Below are 26,724 nucleotides of genomic sequence, written 5' to 3' on the forward strand. Positions count from 1 at the left end.
ATTTGACTGTAACAGAGGAGGTCGTTGACGAAGGACCAAGTGCAACCATCGCGGATCAACGAGTGGATTCTTTGTTATGCATGTACATCTTGGACGCGAAGACTCCCTCCAAATCTTTCATCCCATTCATTTGAGCATTCCTCTCTCCCATGGACAGTTCTATGGCAGTTCATTTCTTGAAGATCTTGGTGGTGCTCTGTTGATTCGGTTTATGTCGTCGTTCATCTGACTGGCTGTTGGCTGGACGGTATCTGTGGATCACTCTGCATGTTGTCCACCGTTGTTACACTGGGTTTACTCCACCTTTGGTGTTGTAATAGAGACTCGCTCTCGTGTCCAGTGTACATTGACTGACTGCACGTGCTGATACTATGGGTTTCCTGAAGGCTAGTTATGTCAGGAGTTCATGCTTGACCGAGGAGGACGCCGCTGGTTCCTTCATGCTGAATTCGTTTGTGTCCATGGCTCGAACAAGAAGATGGTCGGATTTATTGTGGATGTTCTAATTTGGAGTTTGACGAGCGACCTTGGTTTGCGCACCTTGATCAGAGTCAAGTTGAAAAGATGAAGCACCGCCGTCCCACGTGGAGGGTTCTCGAAGGCTTCATTTGTCTGTTGCTAGCTCCCAGGGAGCAGGTCACTCTACGGTATGATTGAAGTACGGTGTGTGGAGCGTAGTCGGCGATAGGATCTCCTGGTCTTGGCCGGGAGCAGTCGCCGGTTTGGAGGAAAGAAGTCGAGGCATCGGCAGTCAATGGTGCCTTCAGCAGGGGAAGCTTTCCCAGCTTTGAGAATGGTGTGGGAGATGACGTTGGCTAAACATATACTTGAATGCTCGGTGTGCGGGGAAATGTTTCAAGTGGTTGGTTGAATTTTTGGGTTTTTCTTACCTTCGTGGTAATTTCCATTTGCCGAATGAAATATTCCAGTATTGGTGAGTTTTCTTCTGTGTTACCTTCTTCACATCTACTCATTTAAGTGTCTAGGGAGCGGGTGCTGTGCTGTGCTCGCAGGAATTAATGAGGACGCCATTCTCTGGTACAATTTCCTTAACAATGACGGTCAGTAAATCTACCTCCTTTGTTATCTAAAGTCCTCGAGTGAGCTTCATGGCAATCTCGAGAACAGCAGAGCACGGCTTATTCAAGGAACGGTAGAGTAGATATAGTAGCAAAAGATATGCTGTGACAATGTACACCGACGGTAAATTTTTGCGATCCCCCTTAGAGGCTCTAGTTGGAATTAAGTGAGCAACTGTTGTCGTATATATAGTCCTCAGAAGCTGTGCTGTCTGGACAAACTCCTCGCCTTTCTCCAAATGCTAGACGAATATAACTTACCGACGATCTTCAACCCAGCCACTTGTACAACCAAAGGTCTGTGTCCAGTGACAACCATTCGAGAACAGGGCGAGAATCCGTTGCAAAGTCATTCTTTGTACTATGAAATTCACGGGTCCGGTCCTGAAAAGATTGCTCTCATCATGGGGTATGTCCACACTCAAATGCCAGTGCGAAAGCGAACCTTAACGGTCCTTCGCTTCAGGTTGAACAGTTCTTCGTTTTCTTGGTTTCTTCAAGTCGAACACTTTTCGAAGTTACCGGGCTATACAGTTCTCGCATTCGACAACAGAGGTGTGGGTAACAGCGGTACACCGAAAGGACCTTACACGTATGTGTTGTCGTCGATGTCAATTCCAATCCCACTGTTCAAGGTTTGCCTGCAGAACTAGCGGTATGGCCGAGGATGTCATCTGTCTACTCGACTCCGTTGGTTGGACCGGAGAACGCAGTGTACATGTCATTGGTGTGTCGTTGGGTGGTATGATTTCTCAGGGTAAGCCCGCATTTCTTCTGGTTGCTCCCATTCAATCAATCTTCATTCAGAACTTGCGACACGGATACCTGAACGGATTGCTTCTCTAACCCTTGCTGTCACCACACGAGGTGGCCGTCCATGGTCAAATTTGCCTCCGGTATGAACACACTTACTACCTTTCAGCAATCATTCATTTTTTTGGACGTTTCAGTGGAAAGGCTTCTTCTTATTAACGAAGTACATCGTTTGTCTCGTTGTTTTTGGACTGTTTCTCATCGCACAACAGGCTGACATTTACGAACGACATAGAGGCGAAATTACCACTTCTTTTTGACATGCTCTATCCGAGCTCGTGGTTAGATGAGATAGCGGAAGACGATCCAGAGAGACGTACAAATCGTGAATTCCAAGCAATGGTATGTTCTTCAAACGGCCTTGTAGTCATTCCTCGCCTCTCACGCTCAATCTTGGTTTCAGCATTATCGGAAACGAATTGAGCTGACTCGGCCTCAAACCATAATCGGAACATTCTCGCAAATGTCTGCGGGAATGACTCACTATGTCTCCGATGACCGACTAAGGAAGATTTCTTCGTCAATTCCCAAGGTTCTGATTATTACGGGCGACGAGGACAACCTGGTAGAGCCACGCAACAGTATCTACCTCAAGAGCCAAATGCCGGAGGCAGAGTTTATTCAGTGGGAGACGACCGGCCACGCCATACATTATCAGCATCCTAGGCGGTTCAACGAGACGTTGGAAAGGGTTTTCATAGAGGGGAGGGCGAAGGTAGGTGTGCCTTGAGTAGACACAATTGAATGGAACCTCCGAATATCTGTTTTGATGAGTGAGCGGTAGAATATGATGATCCTTATCTCTCAACACAAACAGGCTGTCAGCCGCCTGTTTCGAGAATTCATAGGTTAATTCTGCATTGTTCGTGCAACCTAAGTCATATACTGATATTGATATCTTGAATACTTGGTGCAACATGAGATATACAGATTTCAATGTTCGTGGTCAGTCGTCGGTGGTTTTCTTCTTCTTGTCTTCCTTTATTTCCACATTATCCGAGGGTATTCCTTTCAACATTCCGGCACCTTCTTCGATCATCTCCAGGACCTCATCGCATACATCCCCCTGTATAACGATTTCGTCCTGTCCTTGGGGATTCTTCGTCACGGAAGCACCTGTGGCAAATTTGGATGCGAACTGTTTAGCGGCCTTTTTCAAATCTATGTCGAACGCCTCTAATCCATGGATAGAAGTGACGTGTTTCCGCTTGTTGCGCTCTATCCGTTTTATTGTGACCTAATAAGGTGAAAACATGGAGATATGGTTCATGGAGGAATTGAGGATACCCACCGTCGATGACATCTTCTTCTTTAATGCAGCATCCGCTTTCGCCACGGCCTTGGCCTCCTTCTTTGCAGTATCTTTCTCTAATCTTGACTGCGCCTCCACGCTGAGTGTGCCAAGTTTGTTTTGCAATGCCTCTGACGAGATTGAAATCGGTCAGTTTTTTTTTGTTTTGTATCTCTTTTTTTTTCGAAAATTATTTTACACCTTCAGAGTAAAACTTGTCGAAAAGATCTGAATGGTTTTCTTGTAGCCATGCTTTACATCGAGTGAAGCTGGACCCAAACTCGCAATATTCGGGTGGAAAAGTGCAGACTACGTCGTAGGATCTCTGAGTTTCTCGAAACGTAGTCTGAGATGGAAGTAAATCCGACCTGCGCAATACAGGACTTGAACTGGAGGACGAGGTTCTTCAGCTGGTTGGGTTTCCGTGGCCTCAGAAGGAGCGGATGGGTCGGGTTCGTTTGCGGGTGCTGTGGCTGCGGCAGCCTTCTTATCGCGGTTTTTTTTGGCGGGCATGATGGTGGTGGAGAGGAAGATGATCGGGCAGCTATCGACAGTTACAAGTCAGCAGATCCCTCATTAACATTCTCCGTTACGCCTGATTTTGTCACGGTGTCTCTCCATATCGAAATGATCAATATATACCTTCGTTTTCTGTTCGCCGAGCATTCTCTCTCTCCCCTTATGCTCTTCGAGACGCCAAAATCAAAAGACCGTATCTTATGAAGACCCTCGCACCAAGCTCGACTTCGAAAGAAATCACTCGTAAAGCGGTGGAATTCTTGTTCATCACTCAGACTCCTTTTAGAAGAACTTCTTGCTGAAGATTCGCGCTGGAATGCTCAACCTCACCGTGGCAGACCACTTACTACCTCTGTCAACCGCTCATTTCACTATTCCCCCCCTGCGTCCACGCACACTACACGTAAACTCATATCCAGGCTTTCGAGTGATGTAATGGTCAAGGACTCCCAAACATGGAACGGATAAAGATTACTTTGCCATGAGATCGTAGACCGCCGAAGCCCGTCGTTGGTTTTGAGATGCGTCATCCTTCCCAAAAGCACGCTTTTGGAGGCGACTGCGAATGATCCAGGGATGCGAAGATCGACAGACGGGCCGTGGAGCGAAAGGTATGCCAACTCCGAACCGTCCTTGCTTGAGGTGGCTAAAGGGCTGCTTTTTTGTGTAAGAAAAAAAGGATCATGGACTTTCTGGATTGTTCCGTTCATGATCTTATTCCTTCTGTAACGGTTTGAAGAACGTAGTTATGCACAACCAATCTCATGAGTCCGATAATATCCGAGATAAGATGACAGGGTCATGATCATGCTTCGTTCAAGACCACTCACAAGACCCTCTTTTCGGTACTTCTCAACCACCAGCAATCCGCGCGTCATACCGAATCCAACGGCCATGAGCAACAACCCCAAGATCATTTCCTCGATTGATCTATCACCCCGAGATGCAAAGTTCTTTTTAGATCCTCGCAATGACATGCCCGAATTCTGACCGCACAGTGCAGATGGATTACCCTGAAAAAACTCACGTGGATCGACGGAGAAGGACGTGAACGCCTCTGGGAATGCGCACAACGGAAAACGAGGAAGTCTGCGGGTATCGACGGTATGTTCCTGCCGTACTACAACTCCATTAATGGCATTGAAGTTATGTTGTGTACGTTCTAGCTGTCGCCATTTTTGCAGTGATCAGATCGAAAACGAACAGCTTTCCTCCATCCACAGTTGTCATAGAGCAATATAGACCACCGATTGACAAGGTCATCATAGGTCAGAATTGGTTCCATAGAAAGAGCTGCAACGACATCTAACACTTGCGCAGAGCTTCCTGCAGGTCCATTTTCCTCTCCATGGTTTCGTTGTAGCCCCTGATGCCAAGCCATTCATAGGGCTTATCGACGAAGGCGAGACACCAGAGACCGCCGCTATAAGAGAGCTAGAAGAAGAAACTGTAAGTTTGTTCTGGCATGGCATGCTCAGCATCATATGTAGAAGCGAAGGAGCCATAGCTTTGCGATGCGCTTTCACCTACAAACGATACGAAATCCCGGACTGACTCTATTGCTACAGGGACTTAAGGCTGATTCAGTCGTGGAATCTTCCCCCGTGGTCGTATCCGATCCCGGCAAGTTGTAGCTCTTACTGATAGAAAACGTCACTGAGCTATTACTTTTAGGTATGACCAACGCGAACATGAAATTGGTCGTTTTGAACGTCACTCTCGACGACAAGTTGGAACTTCCGGAACAGAAACTAGAGCAAGGAGAATCTATAGTCCGAAAGGTAGTAGAGCTGAACAAGCTGTACGACGAATTAAAAGGTATGTCTGAATGCTCCTGGTCTTGCGATTTCTGACGCACAAGTTTCCATAGAGTACGACAAGAAGGTAAATCCTTCATAGTTAACATCTGGAATCTCTCTGACAAGCATACCTACTTGACAACAGGGATTCGTGCTGGACGCGCGGTTGCAACATTTTGCTGCTGGTTTTGCATTGGGACAAAAGTTGGTTAGTTCCAAGAAATAACAATAAGTGTGGCAAGCATGTATTTTACAATTTGTGGGTTGCAATCGACGAACGCGTTCTATTCCTTGGTTTCAGTCCCTGCTGCTTGGGGAGTCGGCGTCGTTGTTTCCGTTGTAATTTCAGTAAGCTTCGCGGTCTCTGTGCCAGGTTCTCGCTTTCGTCCAGCACCTCGTCCAACAGCACCTCGTCCCCTTCCCCCACGACCGCCCCTTGACCATCCTCCAGAATCCCGTTGTTGTGGTTCCTCGTTATCCGCACCCTCAACCTTCTTTCCCTTCCAATCCGGACTAGGTTTACCTGAATCCCACTCTCTGCTTTGCACTTTCTCCATTTTCCTTTTCGCGTTTTGTTCACGTGTTCGATCGACATTGTCCTGTACTTTGCGGTTGTACAGCTGCCTTGATTTCTCCTCCTGCTGCGATTTATGGAAAGCGTCCTCATCTGCTTGCACATCCTAACGAAAAAAAAAAGAGTTACATAGTCAGTCAGATGCATCTCACAACATAAGGACCGTATTCACCAATCTCCGTTGTTTAATCTTCTCATTTTGTTGCCTCATACGTTCCATTCGTTCTACAAGCTCTTCTTCGCTAAGTTTGTCCTAAAATTAAGGGTTGAGGAGGGGGGAGGAAACTCAAATGAGTATCCAATGCTTGACAACGCAAGTGTTCTACCTACTCGTTGATTTCCGCCAGTCTTGAAGCGGTCAGGATTTACATATGGTCTCTTCTTTTCTTTAGACTCTTTCGCATCTTTTGGGGCGTTTGGTGAAACGGGCTCATCAGTTGAGGGCGATTGACCCTCTTGAACAGCTGCAGTTTCTGTGGCTGGAGACGTAGAGCCGGATTCTGGAGGATGGGCTGACTCGTCTTTTATCGAAAGATTATTGAACTCTAGACCAAGAGAATTTTCCTTGGACGTGTCTGCCATTCAGGGAGGAAGGCGAGGATATGGCGAACGGGATGATGGTCGAAGGTACAAAGGCGCGGCTCTCAACTTACTGATAGTAACTATCCTGATCATCATCTACGGTCCCCAGACAAACATATACGTATACGTGACTTTTACATATGCATACACAAATGAGTGCGAGTCCTTTGTGTTAATAACCAAAAAGCAACTTATGTTTGATCTTTTCCCTCCTTCTCAATTACCGTCTCCACACTGACAGTAGCGTTCTGAGCCTCCAGGTCGACCACCTGAGTCGGCTCTCTGGTTGCTGCTTCACTCCTCATCCGAACGTTGTCTAGCGTGGTGTCCAAGACGTCCCGAACATCAGTCAGAGAAACCGACATTCGAGGCCGTTCGTGCTTGATCCACCAATAAACTCCATAGACGGTAATGCAAAGGCCACCAAAAGCAGCGATTCTGGTGAGTAAAATAAAAAGACCATGGAAGATCCCAGAGAATGTTACGAAAAGCAGAAACCCGATTGCGCCTAGCGGAAGGAGGAAGAGTAGGAGTCCTAGACGGATAGGGTATAGTATTGACGGGGAAGATGAAGTTGGCGGAGGGGGGAAAGTAAATTTAGGAGGGCTTCCAGCGTCACCGTTAAATTCCATGGTAATGAGTGGCTTTAACGAAGGAGGCGTTGGATATTTTTTCTATCGAAAATAAGAGAAACAGAGATTGAACAGCGGGAGTTACTGCTAGTAGGCACTCACCTCGTTGTCATACCAGAAATACGAATCAGGCCATATCTCGACTATCTTCTGTTCTGGCACTGTACGAATACGGAATGACATCGTGTTCGCTTCGTGGGTAGTCCACCAGTAAAGTAAGGTTGCATCTGCGTTGGCAACATATGGAGGAACTAAGCCATCCATGTCTCCCACTGCAATTTCTATCTCGATTGCAGGGGATATATTTGTCTCCGTTTTGTTATCGAGTTCATCTAGAGATATGTTGTGGTATGGGATTTGGATTGTCGGCTTCGACGTTGGACCTTCGAGGATAGCATTAATTTTGTCGAGGGGATCGTAACCGCCACCAAACATCAGCATCTGTGATCTGGTTGTAGGATCGTGAAGAAACTGGAACTGCATGATGAACGACCAGCGGTCGTGCTGACGAGACTGCCGAACAGAGGGTGTATAGTCGCTGTGCGGGAAAAACTTCCGCAAATCGAACACTCTAGTAACCGTCTTACCATTATTGAGAGAGGTGATAATCGAGGATTCGTTGGGAAGCGGTGAAGGAGTTGCAAGGTATAATACTGCGACTATTAACCAGATCGCAATGATGTAAACCACAAGTTTGAAAAGGCGACATAACGCGCGTTGTAGGAACATGGGAGGGAGAGAAGAAGAGCTAACCCGCTACATTATTGTCTCTTTTTATTGGTTTTGAACTCGACACATGCACACTCATCCAATGTTTTAGTGAGTGTTCCGCTTTCACTGTGGGAGATGGTCGGCAATTCTTTGCAGGATTCTCTACGGTCGGTGTCAGTGGTCCTCGACCACTAAGAGAGTCTTAAAAGGAGGAGAGGTCCTTCGATTTTCAAGTTGATGTACGAGTGGTACTTTATGTAAAGTGATAGTCAGTCGTTGAAGCCCTTGATCGGACCGATGATTACCGTCGCAGCGCGGCTGCGGACTGCGGACACTCAAGAGTTTGATACATAACCGGTACAAACCACTTTTCAACCAGAAGCAATGATTATTGAAGAAAAAATTCCTCCTCCTCCGTACGATCCTCCAACTCGTCCGCGGTCTCCTACATTCTCGTCTTTGCCGCACAGCATTCTACTCCAAATCGTTTACTCAGTCTTCCCTCAGTCAGACTGCCCGGTCTATGGCGACAAAAAGCTCGTACGACAACGGGAAACTCTTTACTGGCTCCAGTCCTCTCTTAGATTAGTGAATAGTTCGCTATATATTGGTACGTGGCCAGTGTAACCGACAGGGAGTCTCGGAATTTAATATGTACTTCACACAGCGTGCATGCATATCTTGCGGTCGACCTATTTACCAGCTTATAACTCCCTAATCCGAGCGCCCTACTCTTCTGATCCATTTCCTTCCTCCTCGACCTCTTCCGATGGTACATTGAGCGGTGGCAACGCTAGCGACGGCACGAGGCCCTCACTCATTCCATCGCATCGGGAGCTGCGCACATTGGATCTCTTTATTGCCCTTCTAACACACGAAGATTTACTTCTCGACTCTACTTCCCTTCATAATCCACGACACGAAGCATACAAAGATCTCTTTGTGCTTTTACAGCCCCGCAGCAGACTTGAAGACCTTGTTGCACTTGAGGGAATCCGTCGTAACTTTATCTCTTTACCCGACGACACCGTCAATAAGGACACCGCGTCTCACAATATTGTTCCATCCACTAGCACCCTCCGACGTTCCGAATCCCTTCTCTCGCTTGCCAGCGAAGCCACGTTGCACGAACCACCTTCATCACAATCCCCTGTCAACCCGAAGAACAACGAGGATTTCAACAGCCCTTACGTTTTCTCAATACCCTCTGCCCCCCGTTCCTCCTCTTTCTACGGACGAAATTCCAACGCGAGTTCCACTTCTAGTCTCCCTCGATTACCGCAAATGAAGAGTTCAAAATCGATTTTCAGCGTCTTCATGAAGGCTAAAGGGAAAGCTCTTGGATCTACCTCTCCTTCTCCCCCACCGATGTCGCCCAAAAGACGTCCGGTCAGGCCTATACCATTTTCAGATTTATCGGTTTCACTCACTCCACGGACGGTCGCTTTGATGTACGCACCATCTCAAGATGATTCGAGTTCTGTACATCAAGGTAGTACGTGGGGCTCATTGAGCATGTCGCATAATATGTATACTACAAGGAGGCGAATGGTTGTTGAAGTCCCCAGAAGGAAAGATGAGCCTCTGGAAGTGGCTGCGAAAGCCCTTGTGAAGGGCTTGAGGTTCTGGATAGAGGAGCAGTGTTGAATAGGAGTATTAGGATCTGGACAAATTGACCATTATATGTACACTTGTACTACTGCTTTCTAACGACAGGCCGAAAGGGTATATACATTTTACCACACGGGGAATCGCAGGAGGTAACTCGAAGCATTGATATTAGAAGTTGGTCCTCTACAATCTGACACAGGAGAGGATCAATTTCCTGTTCATTCGCTTTCATACAGGCAAATCTTGTGTTTACATGGATAACATCGTTCAACTCAGAACACTGAATGCTTAGACATAGATGAAACAATAAAGAATACCTCCTTTTCCTCATCGCTATCAGTGCACCCAGGACATCACAGGATTCCAATCCCAATCACTGTCCCATACACTGGAGTAGATAGAATGACCATCGAAGTCAGAGTTGACGGGGGAGAAATATCCAAACATTCAATGACTTACCCGGCGCTCACGACGCCAGCAGCACCGATCTTGTCCGCCTCGGGACCCACAATGACCCAATCTGGAACAGCGACGCCAGTCCGAATGGGAAACAGTCGTGCGGCTCTTTCGAGGCCGCTATCATCCGTCGATTGCATAAGTAGCATCTTGCCATCCTTATTTGTAGGATGAGGGTGCAAGAAGACGAGACCTATAGTAGAGTTGTACTTAGACACGGCAGACATTCTGAAACCTAATGCCCACGTACCAAGACCTGGCCCTTCCAAACTCCCTGGAGCCGGTTTCATCGAAAATCCTTCTTCCTGGGAAAACGTAGCTCTTAGGGTAGCAGCAGCACGGTTTCCTATAACAACTAGGTTCCCAAATCCAATGTTAGGCGCCACTTCTGTATCTCGCAAAATTTCAGCGTCAAGCCGGTGATAGATATGTAGGTCATGAACAGTCCTCAGTGCAACTGATAATTCCCTCTCGTTATCGGAGTGAGGAACAACGAAAACGAGTGGGGCGTGGTCGGAAGACAATATTGTTTGTACTCGACCTGATCGCTGTAATGTATTCGGCTTGGAGTTGACCTAATGTGGGGGGTTCCGTGAAGTTGCATACATTAAGGCTACGCTGATTTCAACGCACCTTCCATACTTTGTGATCGACAGATATAAACGAAATCACCCCTCGCGCTTGCGCGGTTACGTCAGGAAGAGGCAGGTGGGAGTTGTCAATCCATAAAGAGCCAGGCCGGACAGCGAATACGCTTGTGTCGACAGAAAAAGCCTTGACATTGGAGGATACGACTCGTACCTTCTCCTCGTCCAGTTCGACATTCAGCCTTCCTAATCTAAAGAAGTACGTGCCATGAACTCGAAGTTTCAAAACGCCCGCAGAAGACTAACCTCCCCGGAACACTCAGGCGGTCGACCCGCCAGCCGTGTAACGTACCACTATCCGAGGGCAGCGCAACCGTCAACGTAAACGATTTACTTGCTGGGTGTGGAGAAAATGTCGCGAGAACTTGATCCAAGAAGGCTTGTGTTTGTTCATTGTCGAATACTGTCGGGTAGAAATGTAGCTGTCCCGGATCCTCCTTGAAACTAGCGTTGACAAGAGGTCATTCCCAACAACCTTCGAAGGAAATTATAACTAATGGAGCTCACGTTACCGAAGAATTGGAGTTCCATTGCTTGAGAACGCTCACGAGCTCACGCGAGTGCCATACAGGTACGTTGTCGTCGTCACCTCTGCGAACGGACGAATGAAGCATTAACAAGAATCTTAGAGTGTTCACCTACCCATGAATAGCAAACACCGGTGTATCAACCAGGTTGGTAAGAAATAGGTCGTTGTCGTCCGGCGTTAACGAAGACTCTAATATAGCCCGTAACGAGGGATCGATGTAATGGGCAGACCTTCGACAATGCTCAATTATGGTTCGGCTTTAAGAGTAAGATTCTGCACGTACCTGGACAACGTCAAAGGAATGTATGCTTGGGACTTTATAAAAGCGGCTGCAGGAAGAACTGCAAGAACACGATCGGGATATCTGGAGGCCAGATACCACGCTCCTTGGCCTCCATTGGAATGCCCCAACACCACCACTCGAGCATTCGGTTCCAGCTTCCAAGGGCGCCAGGCAGAATTATTGTTGAGAATTCCCACCAATGCATCAACGGAAGCCCAAGCATCTTGTGCGCTCGGACCGTGCCAGTCCAAGCCCTGTTTATCGAGAGTTAATCAATGTAAGTGAGTAGATTAGGGCATACCCAAGAAGTCCTTCCAGTTGGAACCACAATCCAACTGTGGTCTTTCTGTGGCAAGGCGTCAGGCCAAAAGGTTTGAGTTATGACATCCACCCCGGCGCCATCTGGTTTAAAAGGAGATTTGAGCATGGCCCGAATGATGCAGGGACAGAGTCACTAACGCAAAGCTAGGACGGCGGGTCTGGGAACACGTCCGTTTTCAAACTTTGGCGACTTAGCAACAAAGAATGTAGGAACGTGCGAAGCATAGAAGTACGTGCCCGTGACGAGGCTGGAATTGGAGACGGACCATTGGGGAAGCTGCTTAATTGGAAGTAAGATCTGGAGCTTTATTTGAGTGCTCTGAGAATTGGTCGAAGACAATGTCAGCTCCAAGGATATGGCATCATCAGTAAACGGCTTTGATTGAGATATGTTGAGTGGAATCACGCGCGTCTGAGATGGTGCCAACCGAGTAGGTTTCTGGAGCTTCAACTCGAATCCCTACATGTTCTACTGTGAGCCGACCACGAGTTGATGGAGGTTCAGTATAAAGCTCACGTCATTGGATTCGGACAAAATCTGAACTCTGTGAACGGTCCACCACCCAGAGGTGCTCCGAAGTCCGATGCCCATAGCATCTCCGAACGCGAACCCGTTCACGAAATCGCACACGACGTCCTGCGTTTCTTCATGAACGACATCATGGGCGACATCCTCTACGCTCATATTCAAAGTAATCTTTTGCACTGGGATTTCGCTGTTTTGAACGCGTGGATCACCAAACAGCCGAATCTGAGGTCACACTCGATTCAGAAATTGGAAAATGCACATGAGGACGGCTTCATGTACCTCATAGTCCCCACTAACGTAGATGTGGTAGGTTGTTGGTATATTTAGCGAGGGCGGAAGGGGCAGTTCAACCACTCGCGGGAGAGCTCTCTCCATATTATAAATATTTCCAGCGTACCATTTCGGAACTTTCCTTTCCTCGACATTTTCAGGAAGAATGGTGAAATAAGACCCCTGGATTAGCTGCACGAGTAAACGAGGTGGCGGGATTGTCGGTGACACCGATGATGGAGGTTGTATCGTAAACGTTGACCGTAACACGGCATGGTGTTGTAAAGCAGCCCAACCCTCTGTGTCTCTCAAGCTCTTCCACCTAACGATAACCCTCAACATAATTATCTCGAATCGAGACAGTTGAACGCACCTGATGTTTGGAAACGACACTTCGAGATTCCCTTCAACGTCCGATTCTGCATGACTCCAAGATACCTGGCCGTTGTCAGCGTACGACGATGGCCAACTTGCATGGAAGTCAATTATTTCTGTTACTAAACAAAAGTGGATATTACGCATTTCAGGAGTTCTCAGTCACATACGATTCAATGGGAAGGAGGGGGATAGATACTGCTGTTCTCTAGCATGGATGGGAAAGGGTCCTAAAACCTACATCGAAAAAATAAACTATGAGTTTTACATCCAGTGGTGATGGCCACTCTGCTTAGCTCACATCCCACTGATTCGATAGCTCGATCGTCCATAGATCACGACTTCTTTGAAGGAATGTCTGAGAAGAAAACACCATGGGGAGAAGACAAAAGGAGGCCCATAACGAGAGCATGCTCGAGGGTTGTTCACAAGGACATCTCGACACCGGCTTATGTAAACCACCAGTCTTCTCTCTGCTCTCGATGTCAGGCCGTCAAGGCGGAAAGCTGAAGCCTTTAAAGGTGGAGATATGTGCTTCAGATCTTGAACTTGAAGCACCTCTGATTCATAATCTAGGCTCCAAAGAAGGAGAAGAAAGACGAGGACGAGGACGATAAAGCCTTCAAGGACAGAAAGAAGGCTGAGGAAGCAGCACTCAAGGCAGCCCGAGAGAAAGGTGCGCTCTGCACTCAGTACAATTCAGCGTAGAAAACTGACCTTTCATCCTGTTAAAAGCCACAAAAGGTGCACCTTTTAAAAACGTATCATCAATCATTATACTCAAATCGTTGTTCTTTAGGTGGAGCACCCGGTGGGGGCATCAAGAAGTAGGTTTCGTCCCCTTTTATCTCCCACTCAGCTCATATGGAAATGATACAGGTCGGGTGGAAAGAAGTGAACGTTGCACTTCACTGCGACTCCGAGACTTTGTCGATGGTTCTGGATGACGCTTGTCCTGCTGGACACGTATCTCCCCAGAGCAATGAAAATGAAATTGTAAAAAAATGCTTATAACCATGGACAGCGCAATGTTGAGCGTAGACTGGCCGTGACTGGCACAACTGAGTGAACAGAAGTAACAGAACATGATAATGTACCGATACATAATGTACCTCGTGTGAGAGTGAGGAGGAGATTTGCAGATGTTTGTGTCATGATGCTCAACTTGGGAAGCAAACGAGACGTCCCACAACCAGCCACCATTTCTCTTCCTCCGACCATTCAGCTCCCAATGTTGGGCCACCTTCAAGGCCTCCAGCAAAATATTCCCCAGCAACAAAATCAGCAACCACAGCAGAACCCCCAAAATCCCCAGCAAGTTCAGAATATTCCTCCACCGCCTCCCCAAAATGGGCAAGATTATACCCTCTCCAGCGTACTTCACTTTCTCCAGACGGAATGGAGGAGGTATGAGCGCGACCGTAATGAATGGGAGATCGAACGGGCGGAGATGAGGGTGCCGTCTTTTCACCTGCTTTCGTGGCTACGCGTTGCTCACGTATTTTAACTCGATATCTCTAGGCTCGTATAGCTCTTCTCGAAGGTGAAAGACGTTCCTTTGAGAACGTTAAACTTGATCTTATGCGGCGCATAAAAATGCTGGAGTACGCGTTGCGTTTGGAACGGTCAGAAACCTTCATGCTTCTATTGCGTGTCATGTCCGAATGATTCCGGTCCTCAGGTCCAAGCAGCTCAATCAGCCTCAGCTGCAAAGCGTACCTCCAGCTAAACTCGCCTCTGTTCAAGTCCAGAATCCGTCATCAGTTCAGAAAGATGAAACACAAGGACACAAAGTTGAAAGTGGGGGGAGTTCACCGCGGAGTGAAGGTGTGTCCTCTTTATCGTGTAAATCCAGCAACTCACTAAGTCTACAGAATCCCCACTCCCTGACCGATTGCCGAATGGTGCGCCGTCAACTGGTCAAGCAGGACGCCCAGGCTCGTGGGCAGGGCTCACTTGGGCTAATGGCCCTGCCGGTAACACCATGGCAGGGCTGGGAAAGCCTCCTCCAGGCAGAGATCCCAAGAGTCGGGCACGAAGTCGAGAATATCTCAAACAGTGCGTCTACTCGTCCACAGCTATCTGAGTCTGTTACATTAAACTCGCACGTGGTAATCTTTACCTACTAGGTGCTTGCAAGAAATTCAATATCTAACTTCTCCTCAAGCCATGAATCCTTTACCGAACCGTCCATTGCTCAACAACTCCTCCATACCACTATCTTTACCCAATGTCCCTCCATTTGACCCAATGGCTTACAATGGTCGTCCCCGAAAAGTTCTTCCGGAGTCGACCTCATTACTCAATGGTATCAATCTCATGCCCGGCCCCTCATCCGCTCCAGCCGCTAGCGGTAATCAAATGCAATCTCTGGAGAGAAGCAATCCACTGGGTTCTGGCATGGTTCCCCAACAAAATCAACCACAACAACCACAACAACAGCCGCCTTTACCTCCGTCCTCCTCCTCCCAACCATCGCCACAAAACGTCCCGTCTCAGAACAATCAAACCTTTGGATCTTTGCCAGCAGACAAGGAAAAAGAAGATTCGGAGTCGCGGCAACTGACAGCCATATTCCGCCCGGATGATGCCGGTGAATGGAAGGAAAAACTTAGGCTTTCACATGAGGCGTCAGAACAAGCTAGGCTTGCCCGCGAAAGCCATGGTGTTAATGGTGGTTGGGACCGGCGTAGAGAGTATGACGACGATGTTAAAGATGAAGATCCCGAAGTCGACGACGAAGATTCCTCTGTTGTCAGCGAAGGTGAAGACAGCAAGGTATGGAAACCGAAGCGGACGCTCCGAAAGTTAGTTGATTAGTCTTGTTCGCGGCATTAGTTTTCTTTGATCACTTATTACTTTTCATCTCGGGTTCCCTTTTCAGTCATCTGGATGCGGTCCGAGCGCTTGCTTTCCATCCAAACGAACTCTGCCTCGCCACTGGTGGAGACGACTGTACCGTGAAGATATGGAGAATGGACGTTGCCGGCCTGGCCTCAGCTACGTAGGTTCCATTTCATATTGCCATGTGTCATTAATTTCATCCGATCAACGTCTTAATAGATCCAGAGTCACCACGGAAATAGAGCCACAATTAACTCTTCGAGGCCATTCTGCAGCTATAACTCGATTAGTGCATTCACCCTCAAGGCGACTAATCTACTCCGCCTCCTTAGATTCTTCGATACGAGTATGGGCATTACCCGCGCCGTCTCATACAACTTATGCGCCGTACGACGAAACTCGGTCCCGAGGAGAACTCATCGGACATACGGATGCAGTCTGGGATCTGGCACTTTCCCGAGACGAGAGTACCCTAATAAGTTGCGGTGCCGAGGGAGCAGTGAAGGTATGGGATGTTGGAGGGCCCTCAGGACCCGGTTCGTTACGGTTAACATGGGGTCGGAACGGGCTAGAGCACACAAGTCAGGATGAACTCCATGAAGACAACAATGCACCCGGAGCCACCGCTGTTGAAGCACTGAAAAGCGACCTAAAGAAAGTCGCTGTGGCATATCAAAACGCCGTCGTGAAAGTTTTTGACATCCAAACTGGCAAGGAAGTTTCACGGCTAGCGAGTGATATCAGTTATGGTGCGTCTGGGATTGCGGTCTTACGAGTTGAGGTTGGGCTGACCGGTGTTACTCTCGAGATGGCACGCCTGCGACACAGATAAACAGGATAACTTCACATCCGACCATGTCCCTGTTGGTGGCCGCACACGAAGACAAATTTATAAGAATATTCGATACCACGACTGGTAAGCAACGCTTCCCTTGTTATAGCACATTGTTTTGAACAGTTTTGCTAGGACAATGCACTCACTCTATGCAAGCCCACTTGGATGGTGTAACATCTCTTTCGATTGACGCGTCCGGATTCTCCCTTGTTTCTGGGAGCCATGATTGTTCAGTTCGATTCTGGGACCTACTAGGCTCCCGTGTATGCGTCCAAGAAATTACAACACATCGAGAAAAGGCACGAGAAGGTGTTTTGGACGCGGAATTCCATCCTTCACTACCTTTCATGGCAAGCGCGGGTGCCGATGGTGTTGTAAAATTATATGCTTCCTCGTGAAACTAGTCCGTTTGCTGTCTCGCTTTTCTTCACTTTATCCTCGCATAGCATTCTGCTAATAGATTTAACGAAAGTTTTTATCACTTTTAGCACACCGGATTCTTTTTCGTCATTTTTTATTGCTTCTCTCTCTTTTATGTTCCTATCCTCTTTGACATGGTCATGACTACGACTAAGTACGAAATGAAGATGCAGCTAATTGCATTGTTTGACCAAGGAAATGACACGCAGGCACATGCACTTGATATTCAGAGTATTGTATCCAGTGTACTGGAGAGGCCAGTCTCTGGGAGCGAAGGTCGCGTCCCTATGTACATCACTGAATGGAAGTTAAAAGCAGTGGATTGAAGTATAAAGAGAAAGCTATGGCTACATCAGTGCGCTATGTATACAGTCGTGACAGGTAATGACGGTGTGAGAACATCTGTCCAGGAGCTATGTATCTTAAGAGAAATAATTTAACGAACAAAGATATGGGGTTAACGAAATCATCCATCAAGATCTTCGGGTGAAAGCAGGACGAAAAGCGAAGAGGGCAGTTCAGAGCTTGCTAGTGGATGCCTGCGACACTCGATCAGATGAAGTCAAACAAGGACAGAGAATAAACCCCAACATACGGATGTGCATTCCGGGAAAAGCAGCCAGTATCTCAACTCCAAGCTTGAGAGGATCTAACTCTGATTTAACTTGCTCTAGGATGATATCTCGCATTGGGCGGCTATCTGGACCGACGGAATCCAGTCTATCCTTGCAATGAATGATATAGATGCGAAGGCCGGTCAATATTCCTCGCAATTCAGCATCTGAAATCGGATTACGTTTTTGACGTTTTCGCTGAGGTTTGGCTGACTTTCGGGATTTGTTGCTATGCTTATGATTATGAACTTCCGTGGCTAAAGCCCTGAGTTCGGATTTGAGATGCTGGGGGTTGAGGTGACCGAACAACAGGTCATCAGGACGTTCTGAGGGCCAAGAACATTCAATGAAGATGGTGGACAACTTGTTTGGGATCTTAGGGGCTGCAAGACGCCAGACGTCCCTAGTCCGGGGTTTGGGAGAGAGAGAGTCTGGTTCTACGTCGCCGAAGAAGATGAACTCTCTTTCAGAGGGATCATCACGAATGAAGAAAGCTGCGGATTCGTACGGTCCAGACTCATTGGCACCATGATTGAGTAGCATAGTTTGGACGGAAACATCAGGGGGTATCGGTTGGTATCTGCCATCTGAGTACAGACTTGTTTCTTATAAGATGAGAGAAGTAAAGAGAGGATCGATGTTGGACGAACGTCGAGTAGAGTAACTTGTAGTCGGCATCCTCTTCATCCCAAGACGCAAGGTTGGGCCATAAACGATCTGAGAATACAGACTCGAGATCTTGCAACACCTTCTTGATGCCATAAACACGTTTCCGAGGACCGCCCAGTGAGCCGGCAGATATAACGAGACCGTTGATGTGATCCAGGTGAGCATGGCTCAATAAATAGCATCTACCAATATAGCTCAGTCAGGTAAGCGCGACAAGTCTGTCCTCTCAACAAACCTGACATATGAATAAATATCTGCAGCAGAGCAGGGTTCGTCGAAAAGAGCGGGATTTTGAAGGAGAAGACGACTAAGTGCTCCTGGGCCTGAACCTGTGATAAGATTAACGGAATAAGGAATCTGGGAACGGTAATTGCATTCTACTAACCAGCTTCCACGGCGATAATGCCATCCTCCCAACAAGTCCCAGCGCGTTTGAGGAGATATCTAGAAACAGGTAAACATCGTAAGCACGTAATTAAGTCATGGCAAACGGTTCACGTGGAGAGGGAAAGGCGGCAAAGAACGTACGAGGATAAATTAGTCTCGTCTGGGCCACCTCCCGAGCCGACCACAATCATATCGAAGACAGCTGGTGGGGACATTGGAAAGGAGCACGATGCTGCAGTTCCGGGGAGGGGACTGGGCTGCTTTTAAGGAATATAGGACGCGGGGTAAAGCAGTGCTAATATAGACTGAAAAAAGATCGTTTTGTATTTGATTTTATACTATTTGGACACAAGTACAATTTCGTCCAACACCCCTCACTATGCCGCAATCAAGCTCTCAGAAATCTCCGACAACAGCTGCCTCTCCTACTATGGCGATGACCAGCAATGCTACCGTGTTTAAGCAGATGTCAAACAATATGAAAACTCCCCAGTATCCCGCGGTTGTTGAGAAACTTGCGCGGTGGCTGAACGACGATCGCGCATACTATGATGCAGCGAGAGGACCGGTGAATGATACGTTCAATTTTCCTCGTCCTTTGTCACTGATGGAAAGGTTGTATGCTACGCTCAGATTGTACAGTTGTTACAGGTCAGGAATTAGAATTTCATCTCGCTCCAATCCTGGACTGAATCGTCGAGTCAGCTTGCTCACGACCAGTTGAAAATCGCTTTGGGCTTGGATCCAGCAACACCTCTTAATGCACAGCTACACGCTCATGCATGGGTGCCCTGTTACATTAATCTGTTCCAGATCGTATTGAAACATGTCAGGCATTTCAAAGAACCGTATCTTCGAGGTTCATATCTTATTTCGATATCGGAAGGATTACTAGTCGCTCATACCTTCAATCCAGAGAGGGCGTTACGCCTGGTAAATACGATTTTGAGTGACGCACATGCTCCGCCAACACAAATGGAGATTATTGATGTCGATGCTGAGGAAACCGCTCCTTCTGTTTCACCGACGAATGTACAATCACAGGTGAAACATAATCCAGGACCAATCGTATGTTCCATTTCTTCATACCTTTAGAACTTGAAACGAACTCCTGTCAAGTCAGCCGTATTCCCGAGATCAAATCCTGTCTCTTCAGCATCAAACACGATCGCCTCAACAACAACTTTTCAGAGTGTCCCTTCTTCATCGAGAGATTACCAATATGAGGAAAAACCAAAGGATAACTGCTCCACGTCACTCAACCTGGGAATCTCAATAATTCCTAACGAATTATCTCCTGCAACTACCAACGACCGTTTACTTTCAGAAGCGCGCTTTACCTCTGAGCCTGCTTCGAATAAGCTTCCTTCCGTAACCTCGCCACGCTCAAAACTCAAGGTCGAAGATGGATTGGTCAAATCATACATGGAGGCCAATCCCGTTTCAGCAGCTACAGACCGACGGGAAATTTCTCCGGTACGTTCCGACGACAGAAATCATTCATCAGCAGAGAGGACAGTTCAGCCTCCACCACCTGAGCAAAATCTCCCTACATTTTCTGAGGTCCAGTCCTCCCTAGCTAGCGCGCGTGCCGAAGGAACTGCTCTCTCCCAAAAGCCACAATTCCAGCCAGCGAGCATGATCGTCATCGAAAATACCAGGATGGACGTGGACGACGTTAGCATAGCTCAATCAGACAGAGATATCGATATAACGCGTGACGAGGTTGGTTACTGAATGGTTTAGCGTTGTTTACTCACAGGTTCCTTCACAGAAGCCGCACCGTGTTCCACCGAATGATCAAGGTGTCAATATGAGTGACGTTCAGTGCGATACCAATGATGAGATGGAGGTTGACGCTCAGCTTACTTCAACTGAGGTATGTGTCCTAGTCGCGCACCGCAGAGGTGATTATCACCGATCCCGTGACAGATCGTTCCCAGCGAAGGTGTTGTTACTGAGGGGATATCAGAGAGTGCCATCTCACAATCAGGCTCCAAGGAACTAGGCTATGTTGCAGCCGCACAGGAAATGTCGAGACGTGACGTTTCTCAAGAGAAGGATATGGAACCTGCACGAACTCCAATATCCTGTCAACTCATTCCTGACGTCGTATCAGTATCATCTCTCACACCCGAGCAAGGCGAGAAGAGGACTGCTGAAAAAGCTACCTTTGTTGCGTATTCAGGGTCGGGAGACGTCGTTCCCGTGCAGGACACTCAGCATAGTGTTCCGTTACCCAATTCCATTTCGCTAGCCCTTCCCGGGCTGAAGCAGCCTCGGATATATTACCCTGCGATCGGTTAGTTTTTTTAAAAAATCTGCTGGCGACTACGGAGTATTCATTGACACAGCAGATGGATTCAACTCAACAATGAAAGTCATTGCGTTTCATGCAAGTCCGGCTTATGGGAGCGTTGATTTCACGATAAAATTACAGGAGGATCAGTTGCAGAATATCATGACTTGGAATCGACGGAACCAGCTCAAGCGGTAATTACATCCACCTTTCATCACAATATTTCTACGTCTTCTGAGCACTTCGGTAGTTTACAAGGGCCAATACATAAGAGCAGCACCTGCTTGTCCTTAGCGTGCTACTCTGCGAAAGACATACAAAGGATGATGCAACTTGCCTCTGAGAGTGAAGTGACCAAAATTGGTTATCAGTTCTTCAACAAAATTCGTTCTGTGTTTCCGACAAACGACACACTACAGATGTATATCACACGTAGTAGCGGGAAGACCCAGAAGATATTATTGTCCCCGCCTTTGTTCACTCTTGTGAGTCATTGAAGGCGGCCTTGTACTTTTGTTTATCCTTGATAAAAGCTCACTATGACTCGCATTCTCACAACAGCTAACACCAGATGGTCATATTGACTTGGGCGTGCACGTCAGATGGCCATTTAACAAGATCAGGCTTCACCGGTCACGCCGGGGAGTTGAAGGCGACTTTGTTTTCGTGCTCCATGCACATTCACCGACCAGAGCTCAGCTACAGCAACTTGAGAAAAGGACCAAGGATGACGTAGATTGGGAAAATTGGCTGTCACATTTTTCTCGGCCGTTTGACCTCTCTTCCAATCCTTTTGCTCGACTGCCTTGACCTATGCACTGTCGCGACTATCCCCATCTTGTATGCTCAAGTTAACAACTGCCGTCTATTACAGAGCAATGTATTTTGCAGTATCAGTACTGCATGTCTTAAACGAAGTGAAAGTCAGTCAGATTTGAGTAGATTAAAGTTATCGATATTAACGACGGGGGAGGATCCACAGCTACATACGGAAAAAGAGTGTGCTTAACCTAGTGAGTAAGGGGATTGTAAAATCCAAAAAGAAGGCTGAGAGTGGCGAAAAAAGCGTTAAAACAAACCCACATGTCGTTTACTTACTACTACACTTCAGGCTTGTCCTAAGAGGCTATTCAGCGCTCTAGGAATGTCATATCCGTACTTCTCCAACGCCTCGACCGCCTGCGACCGGCTGAATCCCATGTCAGTTAGCTGTTTCACCGCCTCAACGTCATCATCCGCTGCCGGGGTATCCTCCCTGGGTTCTTCCTGCGGAGGCGTGAGCATTTGTGATGGCGGAGGTATAGGGGGTGCCTCCTGATTCTTCTTCTTTCTTCCGAAAGGCAATCGAATCTAGGTTTCGAGCTGATTGAGCTTGTGCCAAAGGAGGTCAGTGTGAAGATGCACTTACGCTAAGCTTTGAGGTTCTAGTTGGAGGCGGTTCCTTCTTATCAGGTTTCTCATGACCGTCCCTAATCGACGAGCCAGTCGACGGGCGTTGACGTGGTGGTTTGGGTGATGCAGTGCGTGGTGGTGGGGACTTCTGCCTTGGTGGTGGGGATGTTGAACCAAGATCCGACGACCTTGGAGAGGAAGTGGTCTCAATGGTGGGGTTCCGCGACATTTCAGTATTCTGTGTCGCTGGCTTAGCAGCTGAAATCATGTCGGGTGCTCTTGAATTCGAGCCGTCGAGAGTTAATGACGGCGAAGAACCAAATCCTGAGAATACCTCATCGAACGAGGGGCCGGTTGTTGGCTGGTTGTTACTCGGTCTAGGCGGAGTGGAGGGGGCAAGAGATGTAGGCGGGACTTGTGGCGCGGATGCAGTCGGTGGGCCAGAAGCTGATTGAGACACGAAAAGATTATCGAAACTATCACCTGTGGAGGTTGCATGTCCGTTGGCCGTAGGTGTTGAGGTGAACGAAGTTCCACCAGCTGCAACGAAATCGAAGTTATCTTCGAAAGCGGCGTCGAAAGAGCTAAATTGTGCAGGAACTGAAGGAGAGGTGGGGGATAGTTTCCCCATGGCTTCGTCAAAGGCATTGACACCAGCCTCTGTTGTGGAGGGTACCTGTGAGACTGTAGACCCTGGCTGCGTTTGAGATCCAAAAAGGTCCGAAGTATCTCCGTTTTCTTTTATCGGTAGACCGAAGGCATCAGTTTTCTGTACTGAAGTGGGTGATGCAGCCGGCGTTGATTCAGTGTCAAAAATATCATCGAAAGACGCTGACGGTGGACTGGTGGCTTTCGACTTGCTACCTGCAATTGTGTCTATATCGGCGGACATTCTCTTTTGCAGTGTGGCAAGAGGGACTTCATCTTCCTCCTCAGAATCAGAATCAGAATCTTCCACTTCCAATTCTTTTAACGAGGAGCCTAGATCCGTTTCGGAAGGCTCAGCTGCTTTCTTTCCTTCAGTGATCGAAGTTGCAACTGGCACGAAACCATCAATATCAGGGAATTTAGACACAGCGTCAAGGGTTGTTTGACGAAGGGGACTGCTCTCCGCTGGTAGGGGTGCAGTACTTGGGGGGGTGCTGAATAACTCGTTCGCGGTGGTAGGGGGCGAAACAGAATCCGATGCAACCGGTGATATAACGAGAGATGTTGGTGGCACACCTTTTGGCGTTTCAGTACCAGACAAAGGTTGTGGGGGAGATTCCACCGCGGTATCGTTCATTCGCAAAAAACCGAAAGGATCATCGTCAGAAATGTCACCGTTTGTCTTTTCAGCAGGTTCTTCTGCTGGTTTACTTTCTCCGATTGGCGGTGTGTTGATCGCAGCATTAGCGAAGGGCAGGAATGGCGATTGAGGTCGAGGTGACCCAGACATGGCTAGACGTTCAAAAGGGTTGGTGCTCTTAGTAGTAATCCCGGAAGGAGAGAGGGGTTCTGGGGTAGTAGGCAGTGGTTGAGCAGCGGCGAATGCCAAGGAATCTGCGGAGGCGGCTCGCTCAGGAAGCAGGCTGGCAGATGTGTCAACAGGGGAGCCAACGACTGGCGGAGAAGAAATGTATTTCTCAAGCTCAGCTTCAGCCTCCTCCCTTTCCTTCCTTGCTGCAGCAACCTCAGCGTTTGTCTCCTCCAACTCCTTCTCGGCCTTCGCTCGGTCTGCTTCTTTAGAGCTCAACTGCTTCTTTGCAATAGCCAACAATCCCTTCTGCTGCTTCGCGTCCTTCTTAGCCTTTTCCGTCTCAGCTCTCAAGGTTTCGGCGTCTTTACTGGCCTCGACCATCTTCCTATGTAGTTCCCTAGCTTCTTCTTTATCGCGCATAAATGCTCCTTCAATCTCGACCTTCTCCACTCGCAAGGCACTCAAATCGCTTTCAGCAGTGATAAGCTCTTGCCTCGCCTTTTGGATTTCAGCGGACTGAGTAGTGTGGCGTTCTTTGAGCGCCGCAAGGGCTTTCGTCTCCGTCTCATAAGCAGCTTTAGCTACTGATAATTGTGTTTGAAGGGAAGAAAGTTGGACGGCTTGGTTAGCAAGAGCGTCATCCACGTTGGTGCGTTCGGCTTTGACTGTTTCCAGTGACCGGTTCGTGGAGTTTAGTTGATTCTGCGCGTTACCGACCTCGGCAGAACGATCGTGTAGTGCTGGAGTAGATTCAGATCCGTCGTCATCGCTCAAAAGATCGCGACCGGAGCTGGATCCTGTGAACTCGTCGGTCAAGGAATTATCCGGTTAAGCTCGAAAGGAACATACCAAACGGATCACTAAAGGTTGCAGGCGGCGCCGGCGAAGAAAATGCAGAAGGTTGTGAGCCGGTTGCTTGAATCGAAACATCAAACGGTCCGTTGGAAGTTGCAGAGGCGGGAGGTGAGTCGTCGAAAGAAAACAGATCTTTGGTCGGTTCAGGTGCCATCTGTGCAGGTGCACGTGACGGTGGAGGACCTGTTGAAGGCGGCGAAAATGGATACGAGCCGGTTGCACGCATGGCAGGGGGGATTAGAGATTGAGGAACAGTGGTAGGCAATTCCCCGCCTCCAAGTTTCTTCTGAATGAGATGCATGGCGACAGCGAAGCAGTCCCTCGTAAGGCGCCCATTGTTGTGCAGATCGGATAAATCCCTACAGACAAATCAGTGCATGTAAAAGTGGAGAGAAATCCAGGGCGGACCATATATGAGCCAACACATCGTCTGGTAACTTGGACTCAAGCATAAATGGCACTGCTACATCTCCTTCAATGAATCCTTGTTTGGTCGAGTCGAGGGTAACAAAGTAACGATCAGCGTTGGCTTTCTCTTCTGCGGTGACGTCCCAATTAGAGGATAATGACCCAGCACCACCAAAGGCGCCATTTCCGACCTGAGATGCACTCGGTCGCGCAGGTAAAGTGGGAGGTATTCGCTTGGGAGCACTCAAGCTGGCATTGGGCGCTTGCAGCATTCCAGTACTTTGCTGTTGAACTGCCATTCCTGTGCTCTGTGGTTGAAGAATGGAGGCCGCCTGCCCTGTGTATTGCGGTTGAACGGGAACTCGATTTTGAGGGAACGAGCTTTGGTTGGGACTACGAGTCCCAGTCAGGTTCTGAGACAAAGATGCTATTGGAAGTTGAGCTTGTTGATATAAGCCAGGCGGCAAGGATTCCGGTAAATTGGTGATGGCTTTGTGCATGAGAGCCTGTATAAAGTACATTCCTAGTGCAAAATCAGTTGCGTCAAGAGTGCCTCGATCTTGCGTGTCGGCAAGATTCCTGGCAACCACAGCATTTAAAAAGTTGAAAGATTTATGAACAGAACTCGCGCACCATATTCGAAGGAGCGTGTCATTGGGAAGTTTAGATTTGACAAAGATGTCGCGCGCTTGATCAGCTAGAACGGTGCCGCCATGAATCAGTTACATTTTATTCCGAAGTTTGGAGTTAGACAAGTCTACCGCTTAGAAGGCCATTCACAGGGCCAGCTTTCAAGAACATGTTATGAAACTTGGTCTTGTCCGCCTGGGTAATGGACGGTAGTCCGGTACCAGGAGGTGGTGATTTCGGTATAGACATTCCAGTGTGATGAACAGAAACTGAAGAGAGTCCTTCAACTACGGGGATTGGGCCGGCTGGAGAGGAAACAACAATGTTCTGGTGAACTTGAAACTTTAACATGTCAGAAGTGAAATCTCACGTTTATGAACGAGTTCCTTGGTCACTTTTTCTCCCTTTTGAGCCCACCCTATAAGTCGGAGCGCAACTGCTGTACCTTTCCTCGAAAGCCAGCCATTCTGGTCATCGTCGGCAATGTTCCATATCTCTCCAAGGACGGTAGGAGGGACCTTGGCACCTCCGAATATGCGAACTGCATCATCTCCTTGGAGAATCCCTAGTTTCGACGTATCTGCTTGAGCGAATATCTGGCCTACAAGTGCAGTTTCCGCTGGCGTTGGCGAGAAACTCATTGACATGGTATTAATGCGAGGGTAAAGGTAACGCGGAATGGGGATCGGGCTTGGGAGGCATACGCATCACTCACGTGCCACCTTTCCTACGGACGGAAAACTACGGAAAACCGCCGGTCGGCCGTCTAAGTACCTATGCCACGAGCTCACCGCCAGGACGAACCTTCTTGGAAGACAAGCAGTGACACCATGGCAGGGCTTGAGGAATCCACAGGCATCCTTCTTTATTACTTACATACATAATAGGACC

At 48.0% G+C, this 26,724-nt stretch overlaps 13 protein-coding genes across 13 annotated transcripts; 7 read left to right on the forward strand and 6 right to left on the reverse strand.

The window, feature by feature from the left end:
* Positions 1–1,293: 1,293 nt before the first annotated feature.
* Positions 1,294–2,720, forward strand: E1B28_008538 (uncharacterized protein). Its single transcript, XM_043153355.1, has 7 exons — positions 1,294–1,488; positions 1,546–1,671; positions 1,727–1,836; positions 1,887–1,975; positions 2,030–2,055; positions 2,105–2,234; positions 2,296–2,720. The coding sequence occupies exons 1-7, from the start codon at positions 1,319–1,321 to the stop codon at positions 2,620–2,622; spliced, it is 978 nt and encodes a 325-aa protein (XP_043008639.1). The 5' UTR covers positions 1,294–1,318; the 3' UTR covers positions 2,623–2,720.
* E1B28_008539 (uncharacterized protein) lies at positions 2,721–3,799 on the reverse strand. The gene is made up of 4 exons (XM_043153356.1): positions 3,552–3,799; positions 3,385–3,492; positions 3,184–3,314; positions 2,721–3,129 (listed from the first exon to the last, which is right to left on the reverse strand). The coding sequence occupies exons 1-4, from the start codon at positions 3,694–3,696 to the stop codon at positions 2,839–2,841; spliced, it is 675 nt and encodes a 224-aa protein (XP_043008640.1). The 5' UTR covers positions 3,697–3,799; the 3' UTR covers positions 2,721–2,838.
* A 704-nt stretch (positions 3,800–4,503) lies between these two features.
* Positions 4,504–5,072, forward strand: E1B28_008540 (uncharacterized protein; the record flags this gene model as incomplete). The annotated part of the gene is made up of 4 exons (XM_043153357.1): positions 4,504–4,652; positions 4,706–4,806; positions 4,869–4,970; positions 5,023–5,072. The coding sequence occupies 4 exons, from the start codon at positions 4,504–4,506 to the stop codon at positions 5,070–5,072; spliced, it is 402 nt and encodes a 133-aa protein (XP_043008641.1).
* Positions 5,073–5,393: 321 nt separating this feature from the next.
* On the forward strand, positions 5,394–5,727 carry E1B28_008541 (uncharacterized protein; the record flags this gene model as incomplete). Its single annotated transcript, XM_043153358.1, has 3 exons — positions 5,394–5,520; positions 5,573–5,586; positions 5,647–5,727. 3 exons carry the CDS (start codon positions 5,394–5,396, stop codon positions 5,725–5,727), a joined length of 222 nt encoding a protein of 73 aa, XP_043008642.1.
* Positions 5,728–5,785: 58 nt separating this feature from the next.
* Positions 5,786–6,657, reverse strand: E1B28_008542 (uncharacterized protein; the record flags this gene model as incomplete). The annotated part of the gene is made up of 3 exons (XM_043153359.1): positions 5,786–6,181; positions 6,248–6,328; positions 6,406–6,657. The coding sequence occupies 3 exons, from the start codon at positions 6,655–6,657 to the stop codon at positions 5,786–5,788; spliced, it is 729 nt and encodes a 242-aa protein (XP_043008643.1).
* A 191-nt stretch (positions 6,658–6,848) lies between these two features.
* On the reverse strand, positions 6,849–8,018 carry E1B28_008543 (uncharacterized protein; the record flags this gene model as incomplete). The annotated part of the gene is made up of 2 exons (XM_043153360.1): positions 6,849–7,331; positions 7,392–8,018. 2 exons carry the CDS (start codon positions 8,016–8,018, stop codon positions 6,849–6,851), a joined length of 1,110 nt encoding a protein of 369 aa, XP_043008644.1.
* Positions 8,019–8,348: 330 nt separating this feature from the next.
* Positions 8,349–9,647, forward strand: E1B28_008544 (uncharacterized protein; the record flags this gene model as incomplete). Its single annotated transcript, XM_043153361.1, has 2 exons — positions 8,349–8,610; positions 8,668–9,647. Exons 1-2 carry the CDS (start codon positions 8,385–8,387, stop codon positions 9,645–9,647), a joined length of 1,206 nt encoding a protein of 401 aa, XP_043008645.1. The 5' UTR covers positions 8,349–8,384.
* Positions 9,648–9,821: 174 nt separating this feature from the next.
* On the reverse strand, positions 9,822–13,397 carry E1B28_008545 (uncharacterized protein; the record flags this gene model as incomplete). Its single annotated transcript, XM_043153362.1, has 15 exons — positions 9,822–9,999; positions 10,071–10,260; positions 10,318–10,642; positions 10,701–10,905; positions 10,961–11,158; positions 11,222–11,305; positions 11,357–11,473; positions 11,527–11,780; positions 11,828–11,928; positions 11,986–12,307; positions 12,365–12,598; positions 12,656–12,968; positions 13,020–13,143; positions 13,192–13,258; positions 13,323–13,397. 15 exons carry the CDS (start codon positions 13,395–13,397, stop codon positions 9,948–9,950), a joined length of 2,661 nt encoding a protein of 886 aa, XP_043008646.1. The 3' UTR covers positions 9,822–9,947.
* A 106-nt stretch (positions 13,398–13,503) lies between these two features.
* Positions 13,504–13,729, forward strand: E1B28_008546 (uncharacterized protein; the record flags this gene model as incomplete). The annotated part of the gene is made up of 2 exons (XM_043153363.1): positions 13,504–13,542; positions 13,598–13,729. 2 exons carry the CDS (start codon positions 13,504–13,506, stop codon positions 13,727–13,729), a joined length of 171 nt encoding a protein of 56 aa, XP_043008647.1.
* A 445-nt stretch (positions 13,730–14,174) lies between these two features.
* On the forward strand, positions 14,175–17,098 carry E1B28_008547 (uncharacterized protein; the record flags this gene model as incomplete). Its single annotated transcript, XM_043153364.1, has 9 exons — positions 14,175–14,477; positions 14,543–14,646; positions 14,703–14,848; positions 14,896–15,079; positions 15,151–15,828; positions 15,906–16,025; positions 16,085–16,614; positions 16,674–16,781; positions 16,833–17,098. 9 exons carry the CDS (start codon positions 14,175–14,177, stop codon positions 17,096–17,098), a joined length of 2,439 nt encoding a protein of 812 aa, XP_043008648.1.
* Positions 17,099–17,436: 338 nt separating this feature from the next.
* Positions 17,437–19,135, reverse strand: E1B28_008548 (uncharacterized protein). Its single transcript, XM_043153365.1, has 6 exons — positions 18,932–19,135; positions 18,789–18,847; positions 18,639–18,732; positions 18,385–18,585; positions 17,716–18,332; positions 17,437–17,659 (listed from the first exon to the last, which is right to left on the reverse strand). The coding sequence occupies exons 1-6, from the start codon at positions 19,003–19,005 to the stop codon at positions 17,649–17,651; spliced, it is 1,056 nt and encodes a 351-aa protein (XP_043008649.1). The 5' UTR covers positions 19,006–19,135; the 3' UTR covers positions 17,437–17,648.
* Positions 19,136–19,165: 30 nt separating this feature from the next.
* On the forward strand, positions 19,166–21,992 carry E1B28_008549 (uncharacterized protein). The gene is made up of 10 exons (XM_043153366.1): positions 19,166–19,358; positions 19,424–19,441; positions 19,496–19,649; positions 19,707–19,858; positions 19,910–20,515; positions 20,565–20,669; positions 20,723–21,092; positions 21,148–21,283; positions 21,340–21,574; positions 21,651–21,992. Exons 1-10 carry the CDS (start codon positions 19,170–19,172, stop codon positions 21,897–21,899), a joined length of 2,214 nt encoding a protein of 737 aa, XP_043008650.1. The 5' UTR covers positions 19,166–19,169; the 3' UTR covers positions 21,900–21,992.
* A 105-nt stretch (positions 21,993–22,097) lies between these two features.
* Positions 22,098–26,480, reverse strand: E1B28_008550 (uncharacterized protein; the record flags this gene model as incomplete). The annotated part of the gene is made up of 7 exons (XM_043153367.1): positions 22,098–22,439; positions 22,498–24,737; positions 24,790–25,154; positions 25,204–25,782; positions 25,837–25,900; positions 25,965–26,138; positions 26,204–26,480. 7 exons carry the CDS (start codon positions 26,478–26,480, stop codon positions 22,197–22,199), a joined length of 3,942 nt encoding a protein of 1,313 aa, XP_043008651.1. The 3' UTR covers positions 22,098–22,196.
* Positions 26,481–26,724: the final 244 nt, after the last annotated feature.

Source organism: Marasmius oreades, chromosome 5 (genome assembly GCF_018924745.1).
Source record: "Marasmius oreades isolate 03SP1 chromosome 5, whole genome shotgun sequence".
Classification (NCBI taxonomy): Eukaryota; Fungi; Basidiomycota; class Agaricomycetes; order Agaricales; family Marasmiaceae; genus Marasmius; species Marasmius oreades.

What these genes read in the sequence shown, in the direction of transcription:
- E1B28_008539 (XM_043153356.1), bottom strand. Translation starts at nt 3,696, where the DNA reads ATGCCCGCCAAAAAAAACCGCGATAAGAAGGCTGCCGCAGCCACAGCA. An exon ending in TCAAGTCCTGTATTGCGCAG is followed by an intron (nt 3,493 to 3,551) that starts GTCGGATTTACT and finishes CCTACGACGTAG; the next exon opens with TCTGCACTTTTCCACCCGAA. An exon ending in AGAAGAAGATGTCATCGACG is followed by an intron (nt 3,130 to 3,183) that starts GTGGGTATCCTC and finishes TCACCTTATTAG; the next exon opens with GTCACAATAAAACGGATAGA.
- E1B28_008548 (XM_043153365.1), bottom strand. Translation starts at nt 19,005, where the DNA reads ATGTCCCCACCAGCTGTCTTCGATATGATTGTGGTCGGCTCGGGAGGT. An exon ending in GACGAGACTAATTTATCCTC is followed by an intron (nt 18,848 to 18,931) that starts GTACGTTCTTTG and finishes ACCTGTTTCTAG; the next exon opens with ATATCTCCTCAAACGCGCTG. An exon ending in GATATTTATTCATATGTCAG is followed by an intron (nt 18,586 to 18,638) that starts GTTTGTTGAGAG and finishes CTATATTGGTAG; the next exon opens with ATGCTATTTATTGAGCCATG.
- E1B28_008538 (XM_043153355.1), top strand. Translation starts at nt 1,319, where the DNA reads ATGCTAGACGAATATAACTTACCGACGATCTTCAACCCAGCCACTTGT. An exon ending in AAGATTGCTCTCATCATGGG is followed by an intron (nt 1,489 to 1,545) that starts GTATGTCCACAC and finishes CCTTCGCTTCAG; the next exon opens with GTTGAACAGTTCTTCGTTTT. An exon ending in GGCTTCTTCTTATTAACGAA is followed by an intron (nt 2,056 to 2,104) that starts GTACATCGTTTG and finishes ATCGCACAACAG; the next exon opens with GCTGACATTTACGAACGACA.
- E1B28_008549 (XM_043153366.1), top strand. Translation starts at nt 19,170, where the DNA reads ATGCCGCAATCAAGCTCTCAGAAATCTCCGACAACAGCTGCCTCTCCT. An exon ending in AACATAATCCAGGACCAATC is followed by an intron (nt 19,859 to 19,909) that starts GTATGTTCCATT and finishes ACTCCTGTCAAG; the next exon opens with TCAGCCGTATTCCCGAGATC. An exon ending in CCCCGCCTTTGTTCACTCTT is followed by an intron (nt 21,575 to 21,650) that starts GTGAGTCATTGA and finishes TTCTCACAACAG; the next exon opens with CTAACACCAGATGGTCATAT.